At 37.2% G+C, this 24,918-nt stretch overlaps 1 protein-coding gene across 1 annotated transcript in view; it reads right to left on the bottom strand.

The window, feature by feature from the left end:
* Positions 1-7,411: 7,411 nt before the first annotated feature.
* DNAH5 (dynein axonemal heavy chain 5) overlaps positions 7,412-24,918 on the bottom strand; it is a 134,011-nt gene continuing 116,504 nt past the window's right edge. The window contains exons 66-79 of the mRNA XM_058023017.1: positions 23,476-23,719; positions 22,378-22,492; positions 21,725-21,915; positions 20,787-20,908; positions 19,876-20,025; positions 18,015-18,260; positions 16,510-16,729; positions 15,717-15,922; positions 14,754-14,957; positions 13,923-14,138; positions 12,892-13,104; positions 11,314-11,466; positions 9,350-9,581; positions 7,412-7,973 (exon numbers count right to left, since the gene is read on the bottom strand). Of these exons, the coding sequence (XP_057879000.1) occupies positions 7,822-7,973; positions 9,350-9,581; positions 11,314-11,466; positions 12,892-13,104; positions 13,923-14,138; positions 14,754-14,957; positions 15,717-15,922; positions 16,510-16,729; positions 18,015-18,260; positions 19,876-20,025; positions 20,787-20,908; positions 21,725-21,915; positions 22,378-22,492; positions 23,476-23,719 (2,664 nt within the window). The 3' untranslated portion in view covers positions 7,412-7,821. The remainder of the gene's footprint in view (positions 7,974-9,349; positions 9,582-11,313; positions 11,467-12,891; positions 13,105-13,922; positions 14,139-14,753; positions 14,958-15,716; positions 15,923-16,509; positions 16,730-18,014; positions 18,261-19,875; positions 20,026-20,786; positions 20,909-21,724; positions 21,916-22,377; positions 22,493-23,475; positions 23,720-24,918) is intronic.

Raw genomic sequence — 24,918 nt, 5'->3', positions numbered from 1 at the left:
CATGTCCCCCACACCATCAGGGGCTCCTTCCCTATTCTCATGGCCAAGGCCACCCAGGGATCCCATGCTGGGGCGTTCCCTGCTGTTCCCGTGACTCCGGTGCGGCTTGTGGCAGTGGGGGGTGCGAAAGCATTACTGGTGGTGTTGTGAAATTCTGGCACTGCGTTGTAGGTGGGGATGTAAAATTGACTGCTCCCTGTGGGGGCATGGGGTATGAGGGTCCCCTGCCCCACTGGGGGTTGCTGTAGCTGGGCCGCTGCACATTCCAGATGGGAGGGGGCTGAACACGGCCCGGCCACCCCCTCCCTCCCCCGTTTCCCTGGAGCCTGGATCTGCATTCCTCAGCTAAATGTCCCTTCTTCCCACATGCCCAGCATGGTCCCCTAAGTTCTCCTTCTTGTGGTGAAGCAGCTGCTGATAGACACCTTGGCTGGGGGCAGTTTGCTGCCAAGTGACCTGCCTGGCCACACTCAAGACATGCCATCGCACTGGTCATTGCAGTGTGGATTGCTGCTTGAATGGGAACAAGGTGTTCCTCCTTTGCAACGTGTCTGATCATGTCGGCTATGTTAGCCCCAGGTGGCAGTGATCTTAAGATGTCCTTGGTGGCTGAATTGCATTGCTGGCGTAGGCAGTCTGCCAGCACGGGACCCTTAGCCTCTGAGGGTAATGAGGAGGAATCTAATGCTGCCTGCAGCCTGTCCACAAACTGAGTAAAGCTCTCACTTTCACTCTGTCTTATGGTGGACCACGGGACAGGGTTAGCCACTACTTTGGAAGCAGAACGAATGGCCTCTCGGGCAGCCCGGGTGGTTGTCATAACTTCATGGGCCCTCAATCCCTCAGCCTGGGCCTGGGGGGTGATCATAGTGGGGTCTTTACCCATCAATCTCTGTATACTGGAGCCGTGTAGTGGATGATCAGGTCCCGTTATCTGGGCTAGCTCCTTTGTGCATTCATCCTCCCACTCTTGTTCAAAAACAATCATTCCTGCCCCATCAAAAATCATCCTACACGTCTGTTTGATGTCAAAGGGAAGCATGTCATGCCCCCCAAAAACCCCGTCTATGAGTGTGTTAACCATGGCAGAATTAATTCCCTTGTCTGCAATCGCTTTAACAATTGCCTGCACATCTTTCGGATTGACCGGTGAGTAGGTCCTTTGGTTTCCGCCTGCCCCCCCCACACGGACAGGGAACACTAGCTTAGCTGAAGGGTTGTACTCGGCGCAGGCTATCTTTATTTTTCGCCAGTCTGTAAGCGGGGTCCGGTCTTTCTCTGATGATCCCTTCACCCATGCGGGAGCGCTGCGACTAGAGACCTTATATGCTGTTGCTCTCCCTCTGTTAAGGCTAGTATCCGAACCAGAGCTCCCCAACTCCCTCTCAGACTCGTCCCGGCTCGGGTCTGAGTCGGAGTCAGATGTGGATTGGCTGAGCACTTCCGCGCTGCTCTGCCTTTTTCTCGGGCTCCGACCCCGCCCCCATCTGCGGGGGGCGGACCGTTCCCTCCCCCTGGGGTCCCCCCGCCTCCTGCTGGGGGAGGTCCTTGCCTTATGTGGGCTTAATTTGAATAGAGCGCTCTGATTGGTCTCACCCTCCACCGCGGGGAACGCCCCCCCTCCCCGCTCTCCCGCGCATGCGATGTTAGGCGCGCTGACTCCATTTCCGCCCTTTTCCCCCTCTTCTCTTCCGCCCTGACCATGCGGTCGGGGGCCATTTTCGAGCCCATACGGCGGCGGAGAGATCGTATCGATCCGGGCGGTTTCTGACCGTCCCACCGCTTCCCGCGCCTCCTCCGCCAGCCCCCCCCAAAAACACTGCGCCCGTTGCTCTGCCTCCTGCGTCGGGTCGGCAATCGGCGGGGGGGAGACGGGTAGAGGGGCCGCGGTTTTGTCGAGGGGCTCCGGGGGGGGACTGGGATCCGGCGGGCTCCACGGGGGGGTTGGGGGGTCTCCCGGGGGTTCTGGGCTGGGGTTCGGGGGGAGGTGGGACGCGCCTAGCCCCCGCACGTCCCCGTCTGCAATCTGATCACTTTCCGGGGTGGTCTGTGTCACTGCCCCCACCCCTAGCTGCGGAGTAGCTATTAAGCAGCTTCTGGCAGCTTTCCAGGTTTCTTGTTCTTCTCGAGCTTTTTGCAGAGCCCGGATGACTCTGCCCCACGATTTTAGGGCTTTCCCCGAGCCCGAAGACATGGTATCCTCGGCCAGGGTTTTCGTACAATTATCCCACACCTCCGGGTGTAAAATATCCCCGGGGCTCTCTATAGCCCCCAGCTTAATCAATCTCGACAATGCGAGAGTCGTATCTTTAAGCTTACAATCAATTCCCCATCGTGTGCACACTTCACTTACGACCTTTGTAATCGCTTCCATGATTCGAGGGCGTCCCCTCCGCTGCACAAGGCCAGCTGTGCAGCCGCCGTCCTCTGTCCAGGCGATACCCGTTCCCCGAGCACTGGTTCGATCCCGGGTTTCCGGCACCACTTGCCGCCTTCTGATGCAAGGCGAGGTGACCTGGTTCTGAGGAAACGGCACGGCGACCCACTGCCCAGGGTCACTCGGGCCAAGAACACACACAGACACCAGTATGGTGGACGGTTCAAGACCTTTATTGTCCCGTTTCGTCGGGTTTTATACCGGGAAAGTTTTTTCCCTACGTCAGGGGGCTTTACTTTACTGTAATTGGTTAGTAAGGAGTAGAAAGTTACTAATGTTAGGGGGGACTACATTCTTGGGTGATCCTTTATCACTAGGAGTTAGGGGGAGAGGAGCTCTACTGCTTTCCGTAACATCGCGAGACTTTCCGAACGCCTGACCCTATTCTACTACATGCAATGATTATTATTTTGTCTCATCTGCAAATTTTACACAAAGTATTTTAAATGAAACAATACTGATTTAGGCAAGGAAATCATAGAATGGCTTGGGTTGGAAGGGACCTTTAAAGGTTATTTAGTCCAACCTCTCTGCAGTCTTAAACAAGATGAAGTTGCCCAGAGCCCTATCCAATCTGGCCTTGAATGTTCACAGAGATGATGCATCTACCACCTACCTGAGCAAACTGCTTTAGTGTTTCACCACTTTTATTATAACAAAATTTCTTCCTTGTGTCTAGTCTAAGTCTACTCTCTCCTAGTTTAAAACCATTATCCCTTGTCTTACCACAAGTCCTACTAATGTTTTCCTCATCTTTCTTACAAGCCCATTTTAAGTACTGAAAGTTAACACAAAGGAATTGATTTGTGAAAATGATGGCCTGCAGAAGGGACTTTTATTGAGCATATCTAACTTCACAAAGCATTTCTAAGTGTGCACATGCTCTTGTCACAGTCTTCTACGGTTGCTTATGAGCTTCATAATCAGTTAGCATTTCCTTTCCTAGTATATATTAATCAGATTAGAAAATACACTGAAAGGTAAGATGCACCACTTACAGTGCTCTTCCCAAACTAAGCTACTATTATTTTGCTGGAATTGCAGTTCATGCAGAGAAAGAGGGAAAAACTTCAGCTTAAAGAGAGGAAAACATAATGTGATGTTTAATATAGTAAGTTAAATAGGTCAGTTAAGAAGAGATTCCAGGTTACATTTTTCTGCAAAAATTACACCTTTTATACTCAAGAAATAGAAGGTGGTGGGGGAGACACATTGCAGGAGGAGCTATATATATTGGCTGCCATTCTTGTGGCAATTTAACAGGGAAACTGAAAACTTTGTTATTTGCAGGCAACTCATGTAAAAACAGTGTCTTAACAAGTTACTCTGCCTTCTGTTCAATCATGCTAACCTCTTTTCACAGACGTTTCACAGAGTTTCCTAACTCTTCTTTTTCTGTGTGTAGATTTTCTTGTTCTAAGATAACACCTTTGGAGAAAAAATCATGTTTTTACATCAGCAAACATCTGTTGTTTTTCTTACTAAAATAGGATAGCTCATACCCTCTGACAGCAAAAGCTAAAATAACTTCTTCAGTTCTCCAAGTGATTGCAATGCAAATAATAACTCTACTAAAAAGCTAAAGGCCAGTGTCCATTTTAAATAACATCTCTATCTAAATAATATTTTAACAATGCCTTTCTTCCCTCTTTTTTTTTCTGCCAACTTTTCCAGTGTTGATTCAATAGCTCTTTGTTTTGGATATTTGTTTAAAAGATTGAATGTGCAAGTAAATACCAGGAATGTCTAATTTTACAAGTAGACTTCAAGGGCAAAGTGAGATTGGTAACAAATTTGTGTTTTAGATTTAAAAGCTCCAATTTTAATTACATTTTCCTATATTAAGATAGAGACTCATAATATATGATCACTTACACTGGATGTTTTAATTTTATTATAAGAACAAAAGCTATAGAGTAGTATAGCCCTTGGAAAAGCTGCATAGTGCAAATTAAATGCCAAAAGCTCCAGTAAATGGGAGCATCCTGGACATGAAGAACATGTGGAGCACAAACACATGAAGAACACCTGCAACGTTGGTTTTCTAAGTGTTCTTTGTGTTCCAAAAGCTTTCAGATATTTGTATATATCTATAATGTCTGTGTAATGTGAATGTGAAAGCTAAAAAATTACAGTGTGGTAATATAAATACTAGTCAAGCTTTATTTCAAAATTCATTAGGAAACCACTTAGTACATCCAGCTCTGTGTAATTAAAATAGGATAACTGTCCAAGCAAGGAATGAAGAAAAGAAACCCACATAATAAAGAAACACTGAATTTTCTCCAATGCTGATTTAATTATGACAAGATAATAATGAAGGATATTTCAGAATAAGACACAGTTTCTTTTTAATCCAATTTTTGTACCTATACCACAGCAAAGTACTTCTGATAAAAAAAAAATCCTTTTCAGTGATGACAACCACACTTACTGCTAGTTTGGAATTGCATTGCCTACTGTGTTTGAAACTTGAATTTTGCTTTTTCCTTATAACCTCAAAAGTGCAACAAATCAACAACTGTGACAAAAGTGACTTAGGAGCTAAGAGGAATGAGTGTAGGCATAAAGCTTAAAGAAAAAACCTTTTCTGAAGAGAAGCTCACATAGTATTACTATATCCTACACAGCACAGTATATATTTGAAAGATTAGGTTGCATATTTTAAATACTCTAAAATATATTAGGGATTTCAAAGCACTATGATGAAATTCTATCTGTACCTGGTTCAGAATATTATTTTACTAATAATTTCCAAGAGAAAATTGCATAATGTTTGTTTTTAAATATTCTCCAAAATAAATGTATTTATCATGCCCAATATGAGAAATGCATATAGAGAATACCTTCTGTAATCCTGAACTCCTCCAGACTCTTGAATTTATAGTGCTGCATGCTTAATAGCAGCATAATTAAAGTCTGTGAATGGTATTTCTTGACTAATCCATTCAGTACCAATAGCAGAGCCAAAGAGTCCTAGACATCCAATTCTACCATACACAAGGTTTGATTATTTTATTGATATTCCTTTCCACTGAAAAATTTCATTACCCATTTCTACTATGAAGATGAACAAGAAACAGCTAATTTTCCCCCTGTTTAAGGCGTATGTCAGGGCACAGCAAGGCAGGCTGCTTGGACCGGACAGTGGAGCTGCAAGCCAAGAGCCACAGCAGGGTGGGCAGGGCAAAGCTCTCTCCGACAAGAACACAGTCCCATGGCACCTGAACAAAGAAGAGAGCAACCAGGGCCAGCTAATGTATCAATGACTGCCAGATGGGGCTGTAATAACAGGGCAGATCTGAGGTCAAGCCAGAAAGATGGGTCAGCAAGGCAGGGCTGAAGAGATGATGATAACCAGACACATAGATAGATCAAGGCAAGGTTATAGTAAACAAGGCAGGTGTGATTCAAGCTGCACCAGGTGTTGTCCCAGCCCAAGCAGCAAAACCTCTGGGAGAGCAGGGTATGCACTCTGGCCCTTGACATAATACTACATTTCAATTGCTCATTGAACTTTCCCCTGCCTCATTTTTCCATCCCTGATGGTGGCTTTGCAGACACCTAAAGAGATGATGCCAAAACTGCTACAAAAAGAAGGCTAAAACAGCAGAAATAACAGTGATGGCCAATATCAATTGTTTCACTGACCTAACAGCCTTTGAAATAACTAGGAACACCAATGTGGGAACTACTCTTTGCCTTGCTATTCTCATAGAAAATCACACTCCGAAAAAAATGTGCACAGTCCCCTCACTGAATTACTGTTGAGTTTGATTATCCACTGTATCTACAGCAATGATAGTACAAAAACCGCCCATTTGAAAAGTGGTATTTGAAGTGCATGTGGCTTGTAAATTCTTAGTATGAATGACTTGCACAAAGAAGAAATATATTCATCTTCTTCAAAGTGGAAGGTCTTGGTGAAAGATACAAGTCCGTTGCAAGTTAGAACTCCAGAAAGTATCCGGAAATCTCCTGGAAATTGGAACATGGTGCTTCAAGGTTCAATGAAGAATACTTCAACCCTTCTAACCTTATTTATTGTCTTGTCTAAATTAAAAGTATTTCCTATAAAAGATTTTCACATATTCCATTCATATAATTGTGAGTTATTTAAAAGAAAAAAATACTAATTCTGACAGGGAAGGACTGCTGCAATCAGAATTTGTTTGACAGAATCAATGTTCTACCTAAGTTTTACAAGTGATTTGACTGTGGAAATGAATGTTGAAGTCTCCTGTATTGATTTGACATAAAATTGAAAACAGTTTTTCCATTGTAGCCTTTATGAATGACAGATGCAGCAGGAATAACAATTCTCTCTGCTTCCTCTTCTGAACAAACAAACTTTGGTAATGGTTAGTGGGCCACTAAGATACATGACCTCCTGAACTCAGCACCAAAAAAAAATTGGTTTTTTGATGATTAAATAAGTGTGCTTGAAGTGTGAGGCCCATAATGTCCAATTAAATGGACCTCCTAATATTTCTCTTTTAAGATTAATTCCTCCATTAAAGGTTTTCTATGTAAGACACCAATAAAGCTGCAGCACATAAGCAAAAAAAAAGGGAAAAATTAAAAAAAAAAAAGGAAGTAAAAGGAGGGGAAGGGGACAGCCCCATCTACTAATAACACTGTTGACAAAAGACTCAATTCTGGTACAGTAGCACACAAAAAGTACCCATTCATTTTTATGTATTGCTTCGGATCCATTATATATTTATGAGTCCTGAGCCAGATGGTAAGAAATTTTGGCAGCTGTCAGATGCTTGTTTTCCTATGCAACACAATGAATTTGTTGTCCAAGTAGTGAAAAAAGCGTGATATTTTTCCAGCCTTACCTTCTTTATTTATACAGCAAGCAAACAATCAACTAGGAAATAAATCTTGGAACATAATCTCGAGGAATTTTAACTAATATTAATGAGCAATCGGGCTTAGTTTTCCATAGATACACAAATACAAAAAAAAAAAAAAAAAAAAAAAAAAAAAAAAAAAAAAAGCTTTGCATTTAGTTTCTTGAAGGTAAGTTCTGATACAAGAATATTTACTACCAAAAAGTAACAATGTTCAAATCAATTAATCTTTATTCAAGGTAAAATTAAGCAGAGAGGAGGAGTGCTTATGCACACATAAATGATAGGAGCACTAAATATTTGTCATGATTTTTCAAAGACACCAAAGTTAACACCACTATAACATGTAGCATTTATAAGCCTATTGTATAGGTTTATTGGGAATAATTTTATAAAAACACCATAATGGAGTCTATGATTTAGAACTAATATTTTCAGAAGTGTTTCATTGTGTATCAAACTACACAATAATGTTTGCATTTAAAATCAGAAAATAACTCCTGGGAACCTTTTTTTTTTTTAGCATTACTTGACATCACACAGAAGTGCTACTCCACGCAGTACCCAGTGCTCTGGAGGCTGTCGGGTTCTAAGATCCATAGCAGCAATGTAATTAAGGTCTGTTCGACTGCTCTTTTTGTAGACTGGACATGAATACAGACGCGGATCCTTTGCAGCTGAAAAGACAGAAGAGACATAAAGAGCAATTAAACTAAGTTGAAAAAATGGGGCCCTAAGGGATTGATCATAAGGTAAATGGAAAACTGAATCCAAGTTCAATAGTACTTTGCCTTCTATTTGCTATTGCCAGTTGAAGGACATACATGGTTTGAAATCTTTAGGTTTAACATGAGCACCTAGGAACTGATGCAAACCAATATATGTAAATGGACACTAGAGTAATTAGTGTTCTTATTGGTTCAATCTGCCCACCAAACATTACTTCTTATCAATGTATTATGCCAAAATAAAATTTCCCTACTTTTGACCTGGTAACTTACAAACTTAGTTTGAAATATATTTCATATTTGAGAGTACCAGTCATCAACTACTTCACTGCAGAATTAGAACAGTAGTCAAGTCATTCTCAGTACTTCAGTATTCATTATTTAGTATCTTGGCTGCTGATCATGCCTTTTATAAAACATTAGCTATGCAAAATAGCATGTTAGCAAGACTTGCTTTTAGGGATGGAATGCTTTTCAACAAAGTTTTCCAATTTTATGTTCTTCAGTGAATTATTCTGCTCTGTTTTATATCCCTATTCAACAGCATGTCCTATTCTATATGCAAAAACTCATTACATTAAGACAAATTACATATTTTCCCAGCACTGTCCTTAAGCCTCCTAAGTTTTCTTTCCATTCCTTTACCACCTCAAAGACAAAACATCTCCCACGACCTCACTCCACCTCTTGTTTGCTTCCATGAGCTCAAAGTCAGACTTGTCTGGGAAGAAAAGTTTTTATAAATATACACATTATATATGTGTGTATACATATGTATTTATATATATATATAAACATATTATCTATAAACACAATATATACCTGCATATGTATATATGTATATGCGTGTGTATGTATATAATCCATGAGTATCTTGTATGTTGTATATACACACATACATATATTTTATATATATATATACAAAAATTACATTCAGTTTTGGTATGAGTGAAAGATTATTTAGATTTTGTTATGGAGGCTACACAGATCATGTATAAGAAAAATGGCATTTTAGGTCTGGGACACATATTGTCAATATGTACATACAGCTTACCTGTTATAAAGTTCTTAACACCATTAAGACCACATGTAGAGACCTATCTAAATCTTAGGAAAAGTGCCTACTATCAATTATGAAGCAAGCCTGAAACATATTTTCAATGGAAGTCTAGGAAGTCTTCCACCTTGAAAGAGATTTGCTATGTATAGAATGATTAGTAACAGCCTCACAAAATCCCTGCAAGCCCAAAAGATTCCAATGCAGTTACATAAAACGTTACCTTGAATCCAATGGAATTAACATCCTTTACAATACTGTTACTTACTGTTATTCTCTGCATATATCCTTATAACTGGCATCAGCTCAAAGAGCACCTTGGGCTTAGATTCTGTCAGTCTCATGTTTCTTCTGTCCCAACCAGCTCCTTCTAAATACAGCCCATACACGTAGACACCTTCTGAAGGAGGGCTTGTGATATCATCCTTCATCCATTTAGTGACTTCATTGCACAGCACTACACTGTCAAGAGCCCATCCTTTGTTAGCTCTCGTTATTTCCTGCCCAAACCAGACAAAAGTTAGGTGGTTAAATTTTCACATGACCTCAGAACCCCTTTTCCCAGCAGTTATTAGAAATAAATTTTTATGGTCATAAAATATCGTCTTCAGTACAAAAAAAAAAAAAAAAAAAAAACACCAATCCTTTACAATATCCATGTTCACAGAAGTCTGACTTTTCTCTAAGGGAATGATGGCATCGCACAACAAGAAAGCTTTCAGTACTTTTGCCACTATATTCAATTTTAATTTCTTTCTATTATATAAAGTATCTTAAAACGATACCAAGTAACACAACCACTATATGCCAATATAGCCAGCTCTTGTGAACACAAAAATTTCACATATTTGATGAGATGAGAAAACATTACCTCCATGTGGTAAGTGAAACATATTTTCTGGAGTTACCTTCCTTTTCCTGCACCTCTACTCTTCAGTAACTGTATTCTTAATGAGTAAAAACTCACTCAGCTATAAAGCTATGTAAATAGACTGCAAAAAAAACCTGTTAGTTGATGCACTGGACAACATGCAACTCTCAGTTGCCCAGTTCTTTACCATGCCATGCAAATAAGTTGTGGCAAACCCAAGTTTCATCCCGGTCTTCCAATGGCTTCAAAAATCTTTCTTTGAAATAACTGGAATGAATGCTTGCCCTGTACTGCAGTTACATGGATGATCTAAAAGAACTCAAGATTTATAGCTCAGTGATCATTGTGGATCTTTCTCACATCAAAGCCCAGAAACTCACTTTGGTATTTACTTGGCCTATTAGGTTGTTACATATCCACAGTTCCTTTGTACGGAACCAGAAAATTCTGTAGTTTCCAGCTGGTTTGGGTCCTGCTAGTAAACCTTTTCCATGAGCTTGGATGCAAAAGACAGTCCCAGTTTAGGACTGTTCACACAAAAGAAATATTTTCTTACATAATTCCAAGGCTATATGCCTGAAATTTTAGATCACACTACCCAGACCTCAGAGTAGGAGGGGATATTTTTCCTACATCAAAAATCTTCATTCTCTTCTGCAAAAGTTTGGGCTTTTATTTTCCTGAGGTCCCATTGTATTTTCACCTGAGTGCTCTTTTTTAATTTTTCACATTCTAGATGCTTACTGTCTCCAGTATGTCCCTTTATGCTGACCAACACAGTCATTTATTGTTTCCTTTTAAAGGAAAAAAGTTGCTGAACAGCCACACAATCACCAAACCAATGTACATGCATTAGCAAACACATCAAATATTATACTTCTATGCATTAAAAAAAAGGAAAGTCTTTCCCACTTCCTGAAGAAAGACTTAATCAGCTACTGAACAGCAGCAGTGAAATGTAAGACTAATTCTGAATAGCTTTTCAGCCCAGTCTCCAGTCAGGTAAGTACTGAACACAGAACATAAGAGAGGGGGGGAAAAGGCAAATTCATGGGCTTAATGGCCATTCTCAGAGATATCCCAATGGAAACATGAGACTTTATATTTTTCTAGTCTACCTTAATAATGTTGTGAGGTAGCCTCTACTTACTTGGGCCTTGGTCAACACAGGACACATAATTTAACACATAAGTGGTTGTTATACTAACCAAGTATGTGTGAAGGGAGAACAGTTCACTCAGGAAATGTTACACAGTCACATATCTTTCCATGTGTATAAACTCATCCTTCATCAGACAATACATTTTATTTTTAAAAGTATGCGAAAAAATAAGCAGAATAAGACTTCAAACACAATTTACCTGTCTCACTGCAGTTAAAAATCCTTGAGGATTAAAAAACCCTGTCATCCAGAAACAGTTGGGTCGACTTTCAAAAATCCACTTGCAAAACTGGTGGTTTCTTTCTAGAAGCTCAGTAAACCAGAAACCAAGTGTACTGGAAGGCCAAGATGCCTAAAAACAGTAAACATGTTTTAAAATAGCATACTGCTGTCAAGAAAAGCTACATCCTCCCATGGTAATAAACAATATATTATTAGCAAAGCATATTTGAAGATCATCTATCATATCTTAACTTTAACCTGATGTTTATACTTTGCATCCCACCGAAACCTGAAGGAAATTCTTTCTCTGTTTAAATTCATGTCTACTATTCCATTTACATGTTTAATGCTCTCTGTGGAATTGTCCATTTTATGACATTTTTGCAAGGTTAAACAGCTGTATAAGCTAAAAAGAAAAATTGCATACATGTCTTTATAATTGCAAGGTCAATATATCAAGACAACATGATTTCTGTAAGACTGTTCTGCATTTTTATGCTTCTGAATAAAACCTAAGAAAAGCTGAACTTGGACTATGGAGAGATATAGCTGTGTTGTGAAGCATCTGTTTACATCTAGGTTTTCTACCATGAAAACACTTTGTCAGTACAAACAAAACAAGCAAACACCAACCAAAAAAAAAAACAACACTTTTTTCTTTAAAAAAAAAATTATTTCCATCAGTTGCTGGTAACAGGTCTAATTATCCCTGAAAACAATTTCTCTTCCATAAGGAGAGGCTGAGAGCTGGGATTGTTTAGCTTGGAGAAGAGAAGGCTTAAAGGAGGCTTAAATATGTTTATATCTCATGTGGAGGAGAAAAGGCGGAGCCTGATCCTTTTCAGTAGTTGGAGAAAAAGCAATGGGAACAAGATGAAATGTCAGAAATTCTGTTTCAACTTAAGGAGTTCTCTGTTTGTTTGGCTGGTGGTTGATTGATTGGTTGGGTTTTACTATGAAGGTGATCAAATAGTGGAATGGGTTGCACCTCTGTGATTCTGGAGGCTCCTGGGAAACCTGATTTAACTGAGCCTGCTTTAGAAAGTGTGATTAAACTACACTGTCTCCTTTCCAGCATCTTTCCAGGTCCTTTCCAGCATCTACTATTCTGTAATTATGTGGCAATTGCTCCAAGTCAAAGTGCACTGATTTTGACCAAGATGAACAGGCCACCTCTACTTAACCCAGAAAAGGATGTCCAATAATTATATATGTCCAATGAATAACACCATCTTAGTCATTAATGTGGGTGCTAATTTTAAAAATCCATCATCACATTTTAAATTTCTCTCCTCTCTCTGGGTTTTCATACTGCCAATATGTAAAAATGGCACATAGCAGCATCCTTCACATTCATTTCAGTTTTCATAAATGAAAGAAGGTTTGTTTTGAGTATGTTTAATTTAGCACAAAATCTATTCCAGCAGTTGCACAGCTCTGGTTAACACTTCTGAGAAACAGTTTGAAAAAAATGTTTACTCTAAGTCTGGCAGTTTTATCTAGTCTTCAGAAATAGCTTTTTTATTTCTTTCCAGAACAAGTGATGTACACCTACCTTTTTCCAGCTAGCAGGAATCCTTCCATCATACATGCAGTCTAAAGCATCCCGCAGATTTTCACTCATAACTATTGTCCCATCAATGGCAAGTTTTAGATCAGTCAGAGTGCTTCTCACTAAAGAAATAACTCTCTGCATTTGTTCAATCTCCTGTCGCAAAAATATGTGCATAGGTTGAAAAGGTCCCATGTTCTTTAGTTTTTCTTTTACCTGTTGGTAGAAAACCAAAGATCCTTCAATAGAAGTGAAAAAAAACAAAATTGGATTTATGTCAATGTTAGGCCCCAATGTAATCTTTGAGACATAACATAATTTATTTATGAGCTTAAATGGTCAGTTTGGCGCCTCCCTTGAATTATCTGTGAGAGAGAAACACAGGATATGTTCCAAGAGAAATCTGTGATGTTAAGACTGGCTATGTTTTCAGTCCAAGTCATGATTTAGTCTTTGAGCTAATGCCACTGAAAGAGCTTGTAGGCTGTTTACCTTAGTTCAAAGAATTCAGCTTTAGTTCCAACAAGCAGTTCTGAGGTTCTTTTTGAACAAACCAATCAAGAGTATTTGCCCCAGCTACTTTGCTTCAACACAGCAGCAATGCCTGGGAACTACCACCATACCAGGCAGTCTTGTATTCTAACCAAACTCACTGATACATTTTTAATCAAAAGTGTTAAATTAACAAATAAACAGCTATATGAACATAACTAGAAATTTTATAGTGTCAACAACCTCAGTTATAAGCTAATGATCCTACCTCCCCCATTGTGCAAATGACAACTTAAGCATTAACAGGTTTAATATTTCTGAAAAAGTTCTTACAAAAGCACTTCAGCACACATGAAATGACTTCATTATAAACATTAATAGCTTTGCCAAACTTCTTTAAAATACAAAATATTGCCTGTATGAATTGATTCAAACATGCTTTTAGAAAAGTTTCTGGGGTTTTGGGCTTGTTGGTTTGGTTTTTTAAAATCCGTAAAAGGCAAGATGGAGCAAATGTTTTTGCCAGAATTTCATTCACTCACTTCAAATGGTACATAATCAGCAGGAAGTTTTTCCAGCATATCATCAGCCAGTCTGGCTACAACTGCCTCTCGAGTTTCACCTCCTCCACCAGAGCTATCTTTAGGCTGAATACTGAGGATGGTGTCCAATACATCTCTGGAAACTTTACTTTGGTAGGTGATATCCGCATTGGGGTGCAAACCAAACACCTCTGGTGTGTCATAAGCAGGAAGGCTCTACATAGTAAAATATAAGAAGAGTACAACTGGAGATTTAGAAGCAAATCATTTAAAAATAAATCCCCCCCAAAAAATCCCCAAACAAAAAAAAAAAAAACAAAAAACATAAAACTCAACACATAACAAAACCAAATAAAAAACAGGAAAAAAAACCTTGATTACTGTTAAGTAACAAGCTAGATTTCTTCAAATAGTCTTATGCCAAATAACTTGCTGTGGTCTATTTGTCATGCCCCAGTCCAAATCACACCAAACAAATTGTGTTTTAACAATGATATGCTATTTAAAAAAAAATTTTTACTCTCATATATCTAGACCTTTCATTTCAAAGAGGTTGTACCCAATGTCTGGACTCCATCCCTCTTGAATAACTTTGTGCCTTTAGGTACATCCCACAAGCAAAATGCATGAAAAAGAAAATGCATATTATTGTCATGAAGATGATAACATTGATAACAATAATTAGCTGTCATTAATAGATGTGCAAACTGCTAGAAATCAGTTTAAAAATCTGTGAATGAAAGACAAAATACAGGTACTCAGAAAAAAGAGAAAAAATTATAGGGAATTAGGAACTTATGAGAAACAAGTGATTAGCTTTCATTTACCAACCTGTATGTACTGAAGGTATTGATCCACCATAGTACATTTGGGTATGCCGTATCCTTTGTAGAAGCTGAATTCCTGACTGAATGTGTTTTCACTGAACCAAATCTTTACAAATGTGTTCATGAGTCTTTTGTCAAAGTCATCTGTCACACGACCACCATACTGGATCTCACCTATCATGTAACAAACAGTACTCCAAGAGATCCCCTAAAACCAAGCAGAAAGCACTGACTTCAGCCAATCCCCTTCTTATTTACTTAGATCTGCCTTAGAAAAAACAGCTGATGTACCATGTCTGTCCCACTTGAAAGAAAGTTGCTTTCCTATTATTCTTTTGCATTATAGTCTTGCATTCCCAGAACACCTCCAAGGATTTCTCAAAATAGAATTCACCAACAAATTCAAGAGCATCTTGAAGATAGCAAAAAGGTTACATATATATTTGAATTCTCCTTTCACTTAAAATGCCAAATGCAACTTGCTCTGTCACAGACCTCTCTGTATGACAACTGACCATATGAAAGTGAGAAACATAGGAGACATTCTTGTATAATCATTTAAAACAACTTTTGATTTCTTCATGCTGCAAAGTTAGGTGGGGGGGCAAAGCTTATTTTTACTCAAAATAGATTTAAACAAAAGAGTATTTGAAATATCCCTTTTAAACTAATTGACTTAATTAGAATTGAAAAGAAGGTCTATACTGCTAAGGTTTATATTTCTGAGATGGATGGAAAAGTGTTTTTTTTTAAATGTTGAGGTTAATACAGAAATTAAACATGCACTGGATTACAAGTCTAAGTCTGCTGCTGTAGAGACAGATATACTTGAAATATTGAATATTTGTGGTAAAACAATAAGTTAAAATCACTCTTGTCATTCAGTTATTAGGAAGCATTTACATACATTCCACTACTAGAAAGATCCATCATCTTAATCCACCTTTCTCACAAAATCATTAATTACCTTCTTGGTATCCATGCGATTCAAGTGGTTTTGAATGAACTGCACCGTAGCATTGAAATCAGCTTGATTAAACTCATAGGGAATATTCCAACCCAGAGAGCCAAACTTGCGTCTTTCCTGAACGGTGGAGTGCAGAAAGGCTACAGCATACAACAGTGGTTTCCATTGCACCATTTTACTGGCATCTAATAAATCCTGGCTGACACCTACTGATTGCAAATGGGCTTTATGAGAATCACTGTAATTGTCTTTTTCAAAGTCACTTGAAACCAGGGCTAAAATATCACTCTAGAGGTATTCACTTGGCTCTCTGCCTTTCCCAAAGGTAAATTATTGTCCCACAAAGTGTTCTGTGCTGGAGACAGTTTAAAGCATGTTATTATATTGTTCAAAATAAAAGATTAAACTTCAGGGGGAAAAAAACACAATTTACTAATAGTTGAATTCACATCAAGTTGCTTTCTGCACAGAATCCTTTATGTAGCGTAAAGAGCAATTGATAGCCAACCATATCATTTTTCTGCCAAAAGACAGAATATTAAAAATTCAAACACTTTGAACTGACATACTAGAAGACAACCTGAGAAAAGGCATTCCCTGTTTTGTTATCCAATTAATTCTGACAAAAGAATGTCAGCAAATCATCTTCTTAATTTTCAAAACAATAACTAAGATGTGCCTTGGCATCATTGTGAACAGTTGCTCATATTAGCTTACATTTACTACCAGTTTAACATGACTACACAATAGTATCACAGTCCAAAATTTAATTTTAAATCATTCTAGCACTCACCACTGTATGTTCTCTTTAGTCCAGCTCTGAGCCCTTGAGGTGGTTCATTGGTAAACTTAATCGACATTTGAAGAAGGGTGATGGGGAATTGTTTGTGAATGTCAGTTGTCATCCACAGTCTAAAGCTTTCATGAACAGTCTCTGTCTCTATTACAGTGTCCATTAACTCATCCAGAAAGTCAAGTCCAAGGTGGCAGTTTTGCAGAAGTGCCCAACCTCCCTAGTTTCAAACAACAGAATTTTAAAAGTTATCAAGGTTGTTCAAAAACTGAAATCACTCCTTGAAGGGAGCTAAGCTGTGGGCTGTTTCTTCTGAAGATGGTGTTATCTTATTTGGTTTTTTCACCTGAACAAGTGGTTTCTACTTGTCTCATCTGGTCTTTTCAAACGGTCTCTACCCTTTCCATTTCAATACATTTAAAACATAACTTGTCATGACTACAGTGCTGATAGAAAATAATAAATTTTGACTTACATAAGGGAGCTCAGGAGTAGCTCCATAGAGCAACCTGCTAAACCTTGTTCCTCACAAGTGTCCCAGGCTTGGAAAATAACCAAATAAGCATTTATAACTAATCTACTACTATCAATCAATAGATGCCAAACATTCTTATATTAATTACCTTAGTTCTTTTATAGGCATCTCATATACCTCTTCACTAAGAGGGCTTGTGAGACAGTGAGGGAATGTAACTGCATTTCTCTTAACTAAACAAAAGGTGCTCCTTTGCCCTGTTTTTAAATGGGTTTCTTCTCATTTGATTGGTCAATTAGTTCCTTATGTGAAGTTATCAAACAAGAATCTGAAGCAGAACTAAAACAGGTTATATAAAGAAGCTCATAAAACAGGAGAGTAAGATCAGTATTTTTACATCAGCAGGCACAGCAGTAGTATCACCTGATGCACAAAGCATGCCAAATTAGAACATCTCAAGTTTCTTATACAGATAGTTTTGTTCTTTAATTCCTCTTCCTGCAAAATGCCTGTGCTACCAGACTGTCCCTCACAAGTCCAAATTCAGACTACAGTAATATGAAATAACTTGCTATACTACCTTGTTTTTCTCAAGTTTATGTAACTATCAATAGCATATTTGGAATTCATTTTCTTCATTTAACAAAATAATTCCATATTACTGAAAATAAAAAATTGAAAATGTAATCTGAAATGCCTACAGAAGAATATTTACTGGTAATATAATAAAAAAAAAACCCAAAAAAATCAATTCAGCTATGTCCATCAGTCTGCAATCAACTATAAAACTCCATTTTATATGAAAAGCACTCCATTTTCAATGAAAAGTATCTGCACAGTATCAAGAAGCTTGTTATAGCAAACCGAAGGAGTGTGAAAATACAGTTCTCTTGCTTAGGACTCTCATACAAATAAACTTAGGGATTTGCATCAGCATTAACTACCCACCAAGTAACATTATCCCATGGCAGGATTTTTATTTCTAAGTGTTTAATATAGAGAGGAAAATGTTCAGATTTTTGTTGCTTACATGAGCCATTGTTTGCTGTAGAAGTTTACGAGCGTGGATTCCTTGCCCCTGGCCCATGGAAACACAACACGTTTCTGTCTTCAGTCTTTTTCCCAAAGCAATTATTGAGTCCGTAGGATCAGAGCCCATGGAAAGAAAGCATATGAGGGGAGTACGTGGATCTGACTCTTCCCATGTTTTCTCCAAGTCCAAGACGACTCCCTCTGCATATTTCTCCCCCATAGTGTCAGTGATATATTTTCTTGCCTGTATTAAAAAGGGTAAATTTAACTTGTGACCTAACCATTTTATAATGCTTTCTTCCCAGTGTAAATGCTACCAAAAATTCAACTGAATACCATAGGCTGCTAAAAATTTATATCAAAAATACAAATACGCAACAAGTTTATTTTTCCATGTCAGCACATCATAGTGTCTTTGAAGCTGTTATTTCTTACAGCCTTATACAGTCAGGTTTTTTTTCAATAATTATTATATTACATATATCTGCATGCATTTTATATATAATAACTATAATTAGAGTATAATAAAAATAATAAGTTCTCTAAAACTTTAGAAAAATTTTAATGATGTAAGGATATCTCCATTAGATAGTGCAACTCTTAGCATCAAAATCTAGAAAAATAGGAGAAAAGGACCAAAGATGGGCTCCAAAGCACTTAGGCCTTTCTCATCTCCACAGTTAAATAAGCAATGAATTAACAGTAGTAACGATTAAAATAACTATCACTAAGTAGATTATCCAAAGGAACAGGTGAAAACCATCTCTTATCCCTTCTTTATTTATCTTTTAAAATTCCAGATTATTATTCTTTTTCACAAAAAAATAGAAAAGGCTCTTTCAAACAGCTTGAGATCATCTTTTTTGTACTTTCCCCCCACACATCTCTTGTCTTGGATAAATCTTCCCCTTAATACCTCTGGGTTACCTCTCAGAGACAAAAGACATTCAGCATTGAACATTTGATAAACTATCAGTTTTCATAAAACCATCAAAAGATGAAAGTTTACCTTGCCCCAATAACAGTAGAGAGAAACTAATCTTATGTGATCTGTTTCGGACACATAGCATACATCATAGAGGTATTCTTTATAGAGTACTGCTGAACATATTGACTGCAGTACACCAATTACTGGTGAGATTTTCTCTGAATCCAATCACAATGTCTAAAGATATGTATCAATAAAATTAATACCACACTTCCAATTTCAGTAAAACATCATTAATTGCTCTGAATTGCCAATAATTTTATCATTTTTTGGTCTTTTGTACTGGAGAAGAACATAAAAGTTAAAAATAGGCTTCTAGAAGATTCTTTTTATTTAAAAAAGGTCTATTTAATAAACTTCAGTTCTGTAATTTTTAATAGATGTCTTTAAATTGAGAGCTTTGAGCAGACTTTATTAAAGATTTTTCTAAAGTGGTTCTAATTCTTCCATGCAAGAAATCTTTTCTTAATTAAATCGTTTTCAATTTTCCCTCAACCAGTCAAGTTCATTAAAATATTGGACTTCAGTCTAACATGGGGACACTTCTAAAATTCTAGTGAGTAAGCAAGGACAGCCAAAAGTATCTTCTGAACTAATAAAGAAGATCTGGATAAACACATATTATTCCAGCAGAAATCACCACAGTGATATCCACCACAGTGGATAATATTTGCTCAATATATTGGAATAATTTTGTTTTCACTGCCCTTGTAATAAATACATAAATGGTCTGAAAAGAATTTCAGAAAATACAACATAAAGGTCCATTGCAAAAAGGTGTTTAGCATTATATAAGACAGTACTAACCTGCAATCTGAAAACTATTATTCTAATGATATCTGAATAGACCATCTAGGCTATATAAATATACCTGAGCTATGGTCCTGTCAGGACACCAAGATCTGATAAGAAGAAGATGTCTGAAGGAGTCCAGAGATTGACCATAGCCACTAGGCACCAATTCTTCTTCTGGATTCTTACTATCAAACCAGAGTTTCCACTGTTTCTCTTCTCTGGAAATCTGCAATTATACAATCAAAGCAGCAAATATCACTAAACAGACAAGTCATATTTGCACTGCCACTAGGTTGCAAATTTTTATGAGAGTCAGAGACTTGAAATCCACACCCAAGCATTGATATTCTTCCACAAATGTAATAAGGCTATTGAAAATGACAGGGTAAAATATCAGATTATAAGTATGCTATTGTAGAACGCAGCACCCTGGAGTATTCATATTCTGAAAACAGGAGCTACTAATCAGTATGTTATAGTCTGATATCACAGCATAGCTATGTCAGAATATGGATAGCTAGCCACAGACACAGCTTTGAGAACACCAAGTACACAATTGCTCTCCAAATGAGAGAGCATGTGGAGCATGTACCTTCTCCCTAATGTTTACTCCATGTAACCAGAGAAATACTGGAAGAATCATCATAAAATATAGTGTAAGAAAGCACAACATGGGTGCAAGATAATGCAATAACTAGAATAAAATAAAGTTGTAATGTATTAATTGGGTAATGGCAAACTGAATCCCAATCCAAAACTATTATAATTTTATAAAGTGTAAACACTCTACACTATTCTTATTTTCCTGGGAGTGGTTGAGTTTTTATATCAACATAGGTTGCTAAGCAGTCAGGGCCATAACTGTGGCTATTTGCTGCCACTTTTGTTTCTCTTCCATAAAATAAATCAATTTCCACCATATGGCTTGATAGCTACCAGACAACTACTCATCAAATAAGAGATCAACTTTCAAAAGCTCTTACGTACTTGATCAAGAATATCTGAAAACTCTTCAAGCTTACTGAGCTCTACCAAGTTCAACCAAGTCATATCCAGAATCCATTTAGCCGGCTTAGGAGGACAAGCTTTAAGGTCTAGGGAAGCACCACCTGCAAGAAATTGAAATTAGTTATTAGTACTGTTGGAGAGACAAAGAAAAATAAACAAAATAAAAGGGAAAAAACAAATACAATAATCCAGTTTTTAAATCATGATGTTACAGAGGTTTTCTACCTTACAAAATCATGCCATATTTGATTAAGCCGAGTTTGCAATTTGGTTAGTTAATATTATTTTTTAATATTATGTACCTTAAACAGAAGTATTGACCAACTTCTATTTTGAGGCTTTACTGGTTTTTGTGCAATGTGCCTGGAAATAAAGGCTTTATGGGAAAAGATATTCTGAAGATTCAACATGGAAAAATTCACACACATAATCCATAAATAAATGCTGCCTGTAAACTGTCTTGAAAAGCTAATACAAAATTGATCCAAACTTTTAAGTGAACTCAGTGCTTGTATGCAGTTAAGACCAAAGCCATGACCTTGTTATATGCAGCTGAGACTACTATGTTCTTTTAAAATGTTAGCATCATTTTCTGCTTCTATTTGCTGCAGTTACTCTGTTTAGTACAATAATGGTTTTTCTAAGTTAAACACATACCTGATGATATTTGAGCAGCAGACCAAAATATTCCTTTCAAATTCTCATGATTACAAAGATATATTCATCAATATTCAGTGTGCTGCTATAAATTAGAACAGCCATACAATGTTGTCTGTCACCAGATCAGAATGATAAACACGTATTCTTACAATTGAGTGGTTTCTCATGTGCAAAAAGAAAGGAGCATGCTCGCTAGGAGATACAAATACATAAATTTTCTATAATAATGTGCTCTCCTTATAATTCATAGTTCCCACCTTTAATAAGTGTCAGAAATTCTTCATGCTTCACTCTGTTTCTTTGTATATCAATCTTCAAAGTAAGCAGTAATGTGAAAAGAAATTTGTGCTCCTCATAGAGTCCTCGGGCAGTATATTTGAATACTTCATATGTCATATGTTCAATAATATTGGTAACCCTCTTGCTGGTTATAGGGCTCTTGGTAGACCTGTTAGAAGAAAGGTCTGCAGTTGAAAGTTGATTTTCTTAGGCTTTATAAAAGGGAATACTATGCAAAAGAAAAAGGCCATGGTCCAGTATTTTCAAAACATGAAAAATAATAGATCACAAACAGAATATCAGACAGCAAACTGGCAATAACTTCCAGACTGAAGGAACAGCAACAACAAAAAAATCCTTTCTTATCAAGTCTTTTTGCCCAGCTGAAAATCAATGCAGTATAATGGGGTTTTATTATCTAATAAATTTTGAAGGACTGTAAGTACATTAGAAGGGTCTTTGCCTTGCTAAGTGACAAAGTTTTATGTGTATTTAAGCTGACAATTCCTGGTCAAGACTGTAAGAAGCAAGAGTCTTCTTTCTGATATTAGTTTACAATAAAACTTTACTGTACTACAGGCACCTCCAGGACTGGGTAAATACAAATTATACTTATTGTTAGCTAAATTACCTGGCTAGGGAGCGGTCAAAAAGCCCCAAAAACTGTCGAAGCGACGTCTGATACATGACATTGACCATGCTCATCTCTGTGATAAGGAAGTACAAGATGCTACCTCGAGTTGCAACTGAAGAGAGGGAAAGAAAAATTTGTTCAAAGCAGAAACGCAGAGCAGAACTCTTTAACTCTCCAAAACATGTACACTGATTTTAACACTAATGATAACTGAACATCTTCGAGTTTCTCTATTCTTTTCTGCCAGAAAAATAATAAAATCATTCATTTTATCCTCATGTATACATCAGGGGAAAAAAAAATCTTTTCTGTAATTAATGTAAACTATGTAAAGTCCAATTTTCAAATACAAGCATATTTGGAGATCTGCAATATTGAGATCATCAGCAGAACACATAAAAATTATGACTGTTTAAAATACTGTTTAAGTATCCAAACAAATTTCTTTTTACAGACTTTTACAAGACTCTCATAAAATTCAAATGAACCATATTGATTTAACTTACCCAGCACTGATTTAACTTCTTTTCAGTAGTCATTCAGTTTTAAATGCAAAGATTTTACAAAATCTGCAATGTTTCTGGTACACTAACTGTACTATCTTACAAATTTCGTAGAATGCAGGCAATTACAGAGAACTACTTTTCCCCCTGTTTTTTTCACATTATTACCTGTCAGTTAAAAGACTCATGAAATTTGTTGACTGTAATAACCAAAGAATAAATGGTGAAGTATTCATCAGAACAGATATAGAGAGTACTTAATGTTATATAAGCTCTGTCAACATGTTGAACTCAAACATATACTTACCTAAACACCCTAATGACTGATATGCTTGTTTATAGAGCAATGGGAGGTCTACAAAGAGAACAATTCACTCAATTTTGTAAATTCCACATGAGGCATAGCATTGACTATTTTCTCCATTATAGCTCAATAGGACATCTCCTGGATACATTTTACTTACAGGAAAACACAGATCTCTCCCACCAATTTTGCTCTTCCTGATCTCATCCCACAATTTCTCTTACTCTAAGTATTGATGTTTTAAAAATATGGTCTAGCTATTTGTCTTCTCTGACTACCTTCACTCACCAGGTCTGTACTCTTCGCGGGCTGAATTGATCTGTACTTCAGTTTCAGCAGAAGTTTGCAGTTTCTGTGTTACTTCTTCAGCAGTCTTCTTAGTGTTACTCAATACAATTAGTAGAGTCTCATCATCTGCCAGAGAACTCTTAGTGCTTGTAAGTCGAAATAAAAGGTTATCTTCTAGGTCTTTAATCCTCCTTTTGTTCAAAGTCACATCTTCAATAAGATCAGTTCTTTCTTTCTCTAATTCCTATTGGATTTCATGGTAATATTTGGGAAACAGAAGAGCAATCAAAAATAATAATAAAAAATTTATCTTAAAAATACTGATCCTACTAAAACAGTGTAGTTCAAGACTAACTGAATTAATTTGAGGAAAGAATTCCAGTGGTATTTCTAACACAAGATATATTGCCAGAATCTGAACCTGCTACATAAGTAGGCATTAACAAATAATTTCTACAAATATTATGGAAGATGCTTGTATAATGTCCTGAAAGAACAACAAGTTCACAATTGTTTGTCATCAGTTTCAGAAAGGAAAAATGCAAACACCATTCCAGACATAGGATTTTATTCCATGTAATCTTATCCTCATTTATGCCTTGCTTTACAATTGCCATATTGAAAACTCAATAGCCATGCTTAGTCATCAAATCAAGCATCAGATATTTCAAGAAGTGCCAATACTCCTCCATCAAACAGTGATAATTTCAGCCTCTCACTAAAATGCTTCATTGATTAAGAAAGTATGAGTTACTTCACTAGAATTATTTATTTTAGACATTTAGTAATATAATCTGGGTGGTCTATGTACCTAGATTCTTTTCCAGTGCCCAAATATAGAAGATGGATAACTGTAAATCGAGTTTTACATTCAAAAAACAGCTACTTTAAATCTCTAGAAAAATATTTTTCAGCTATAACAGTCCTTTCAGTTCATTCTTAAAATTAATCTTTAAAAACAATACAATATAAATTAGTCCTTCAGAGATAAAAATCCTTTACTGAAACATAACTAAATGTTTCAGTACAGTGAAGTAAAAAAAAAAAAAAAAGAGAGAGAATGGGTTAAGAGTTTTTTGTAAGATAAGGTTAATATGAATCTTACAAATGAACAGTAAGTGAACCAGTTGGTAGAAATATTTGTCTAGATAAATATGGATAAATATCTGTCTAGATAAATACTTCACAAAGTTTACGGAGGTCTGAATAATTTTAACAATGTTTCTCCAAACTTGGAAGTTCCATTGTCATTGCCAAGTCCATTTCCATGTTGCTTACTGGCTGCTAATATTCCAGAGAAATAGGGACAACATTAAGAAATACATGACCTATCATATAGCACTAGAGACATAATAGACCTGAACCCTTATCAAGGCTTAAGGAAAGGTTTTACTCCCCCATTTGAGTAGTCTTCATTTACACAGCTTTGAAAAACATTTACAA

This window comes from Melospiza georgiana, chromosome 1, assembly GCF_028018845.1.
Source record: "Melospiza georgiana isolate bMelGeo1 chromosome 1, bMelGeo1.pri, whole genome shotgun sequence".
Classification (NCBI taxonomy): Eukaryota; Metazoa; Chordata; class Aves; order Passeriformes; family Passerellidae; genus Melospiza; species Melospiza georgiana.
The sequence above is the reverse complement of the archived record's forward strand: the minus strand, read 5'-3'. Positions and strand labels throughout refer to the sequence as shown.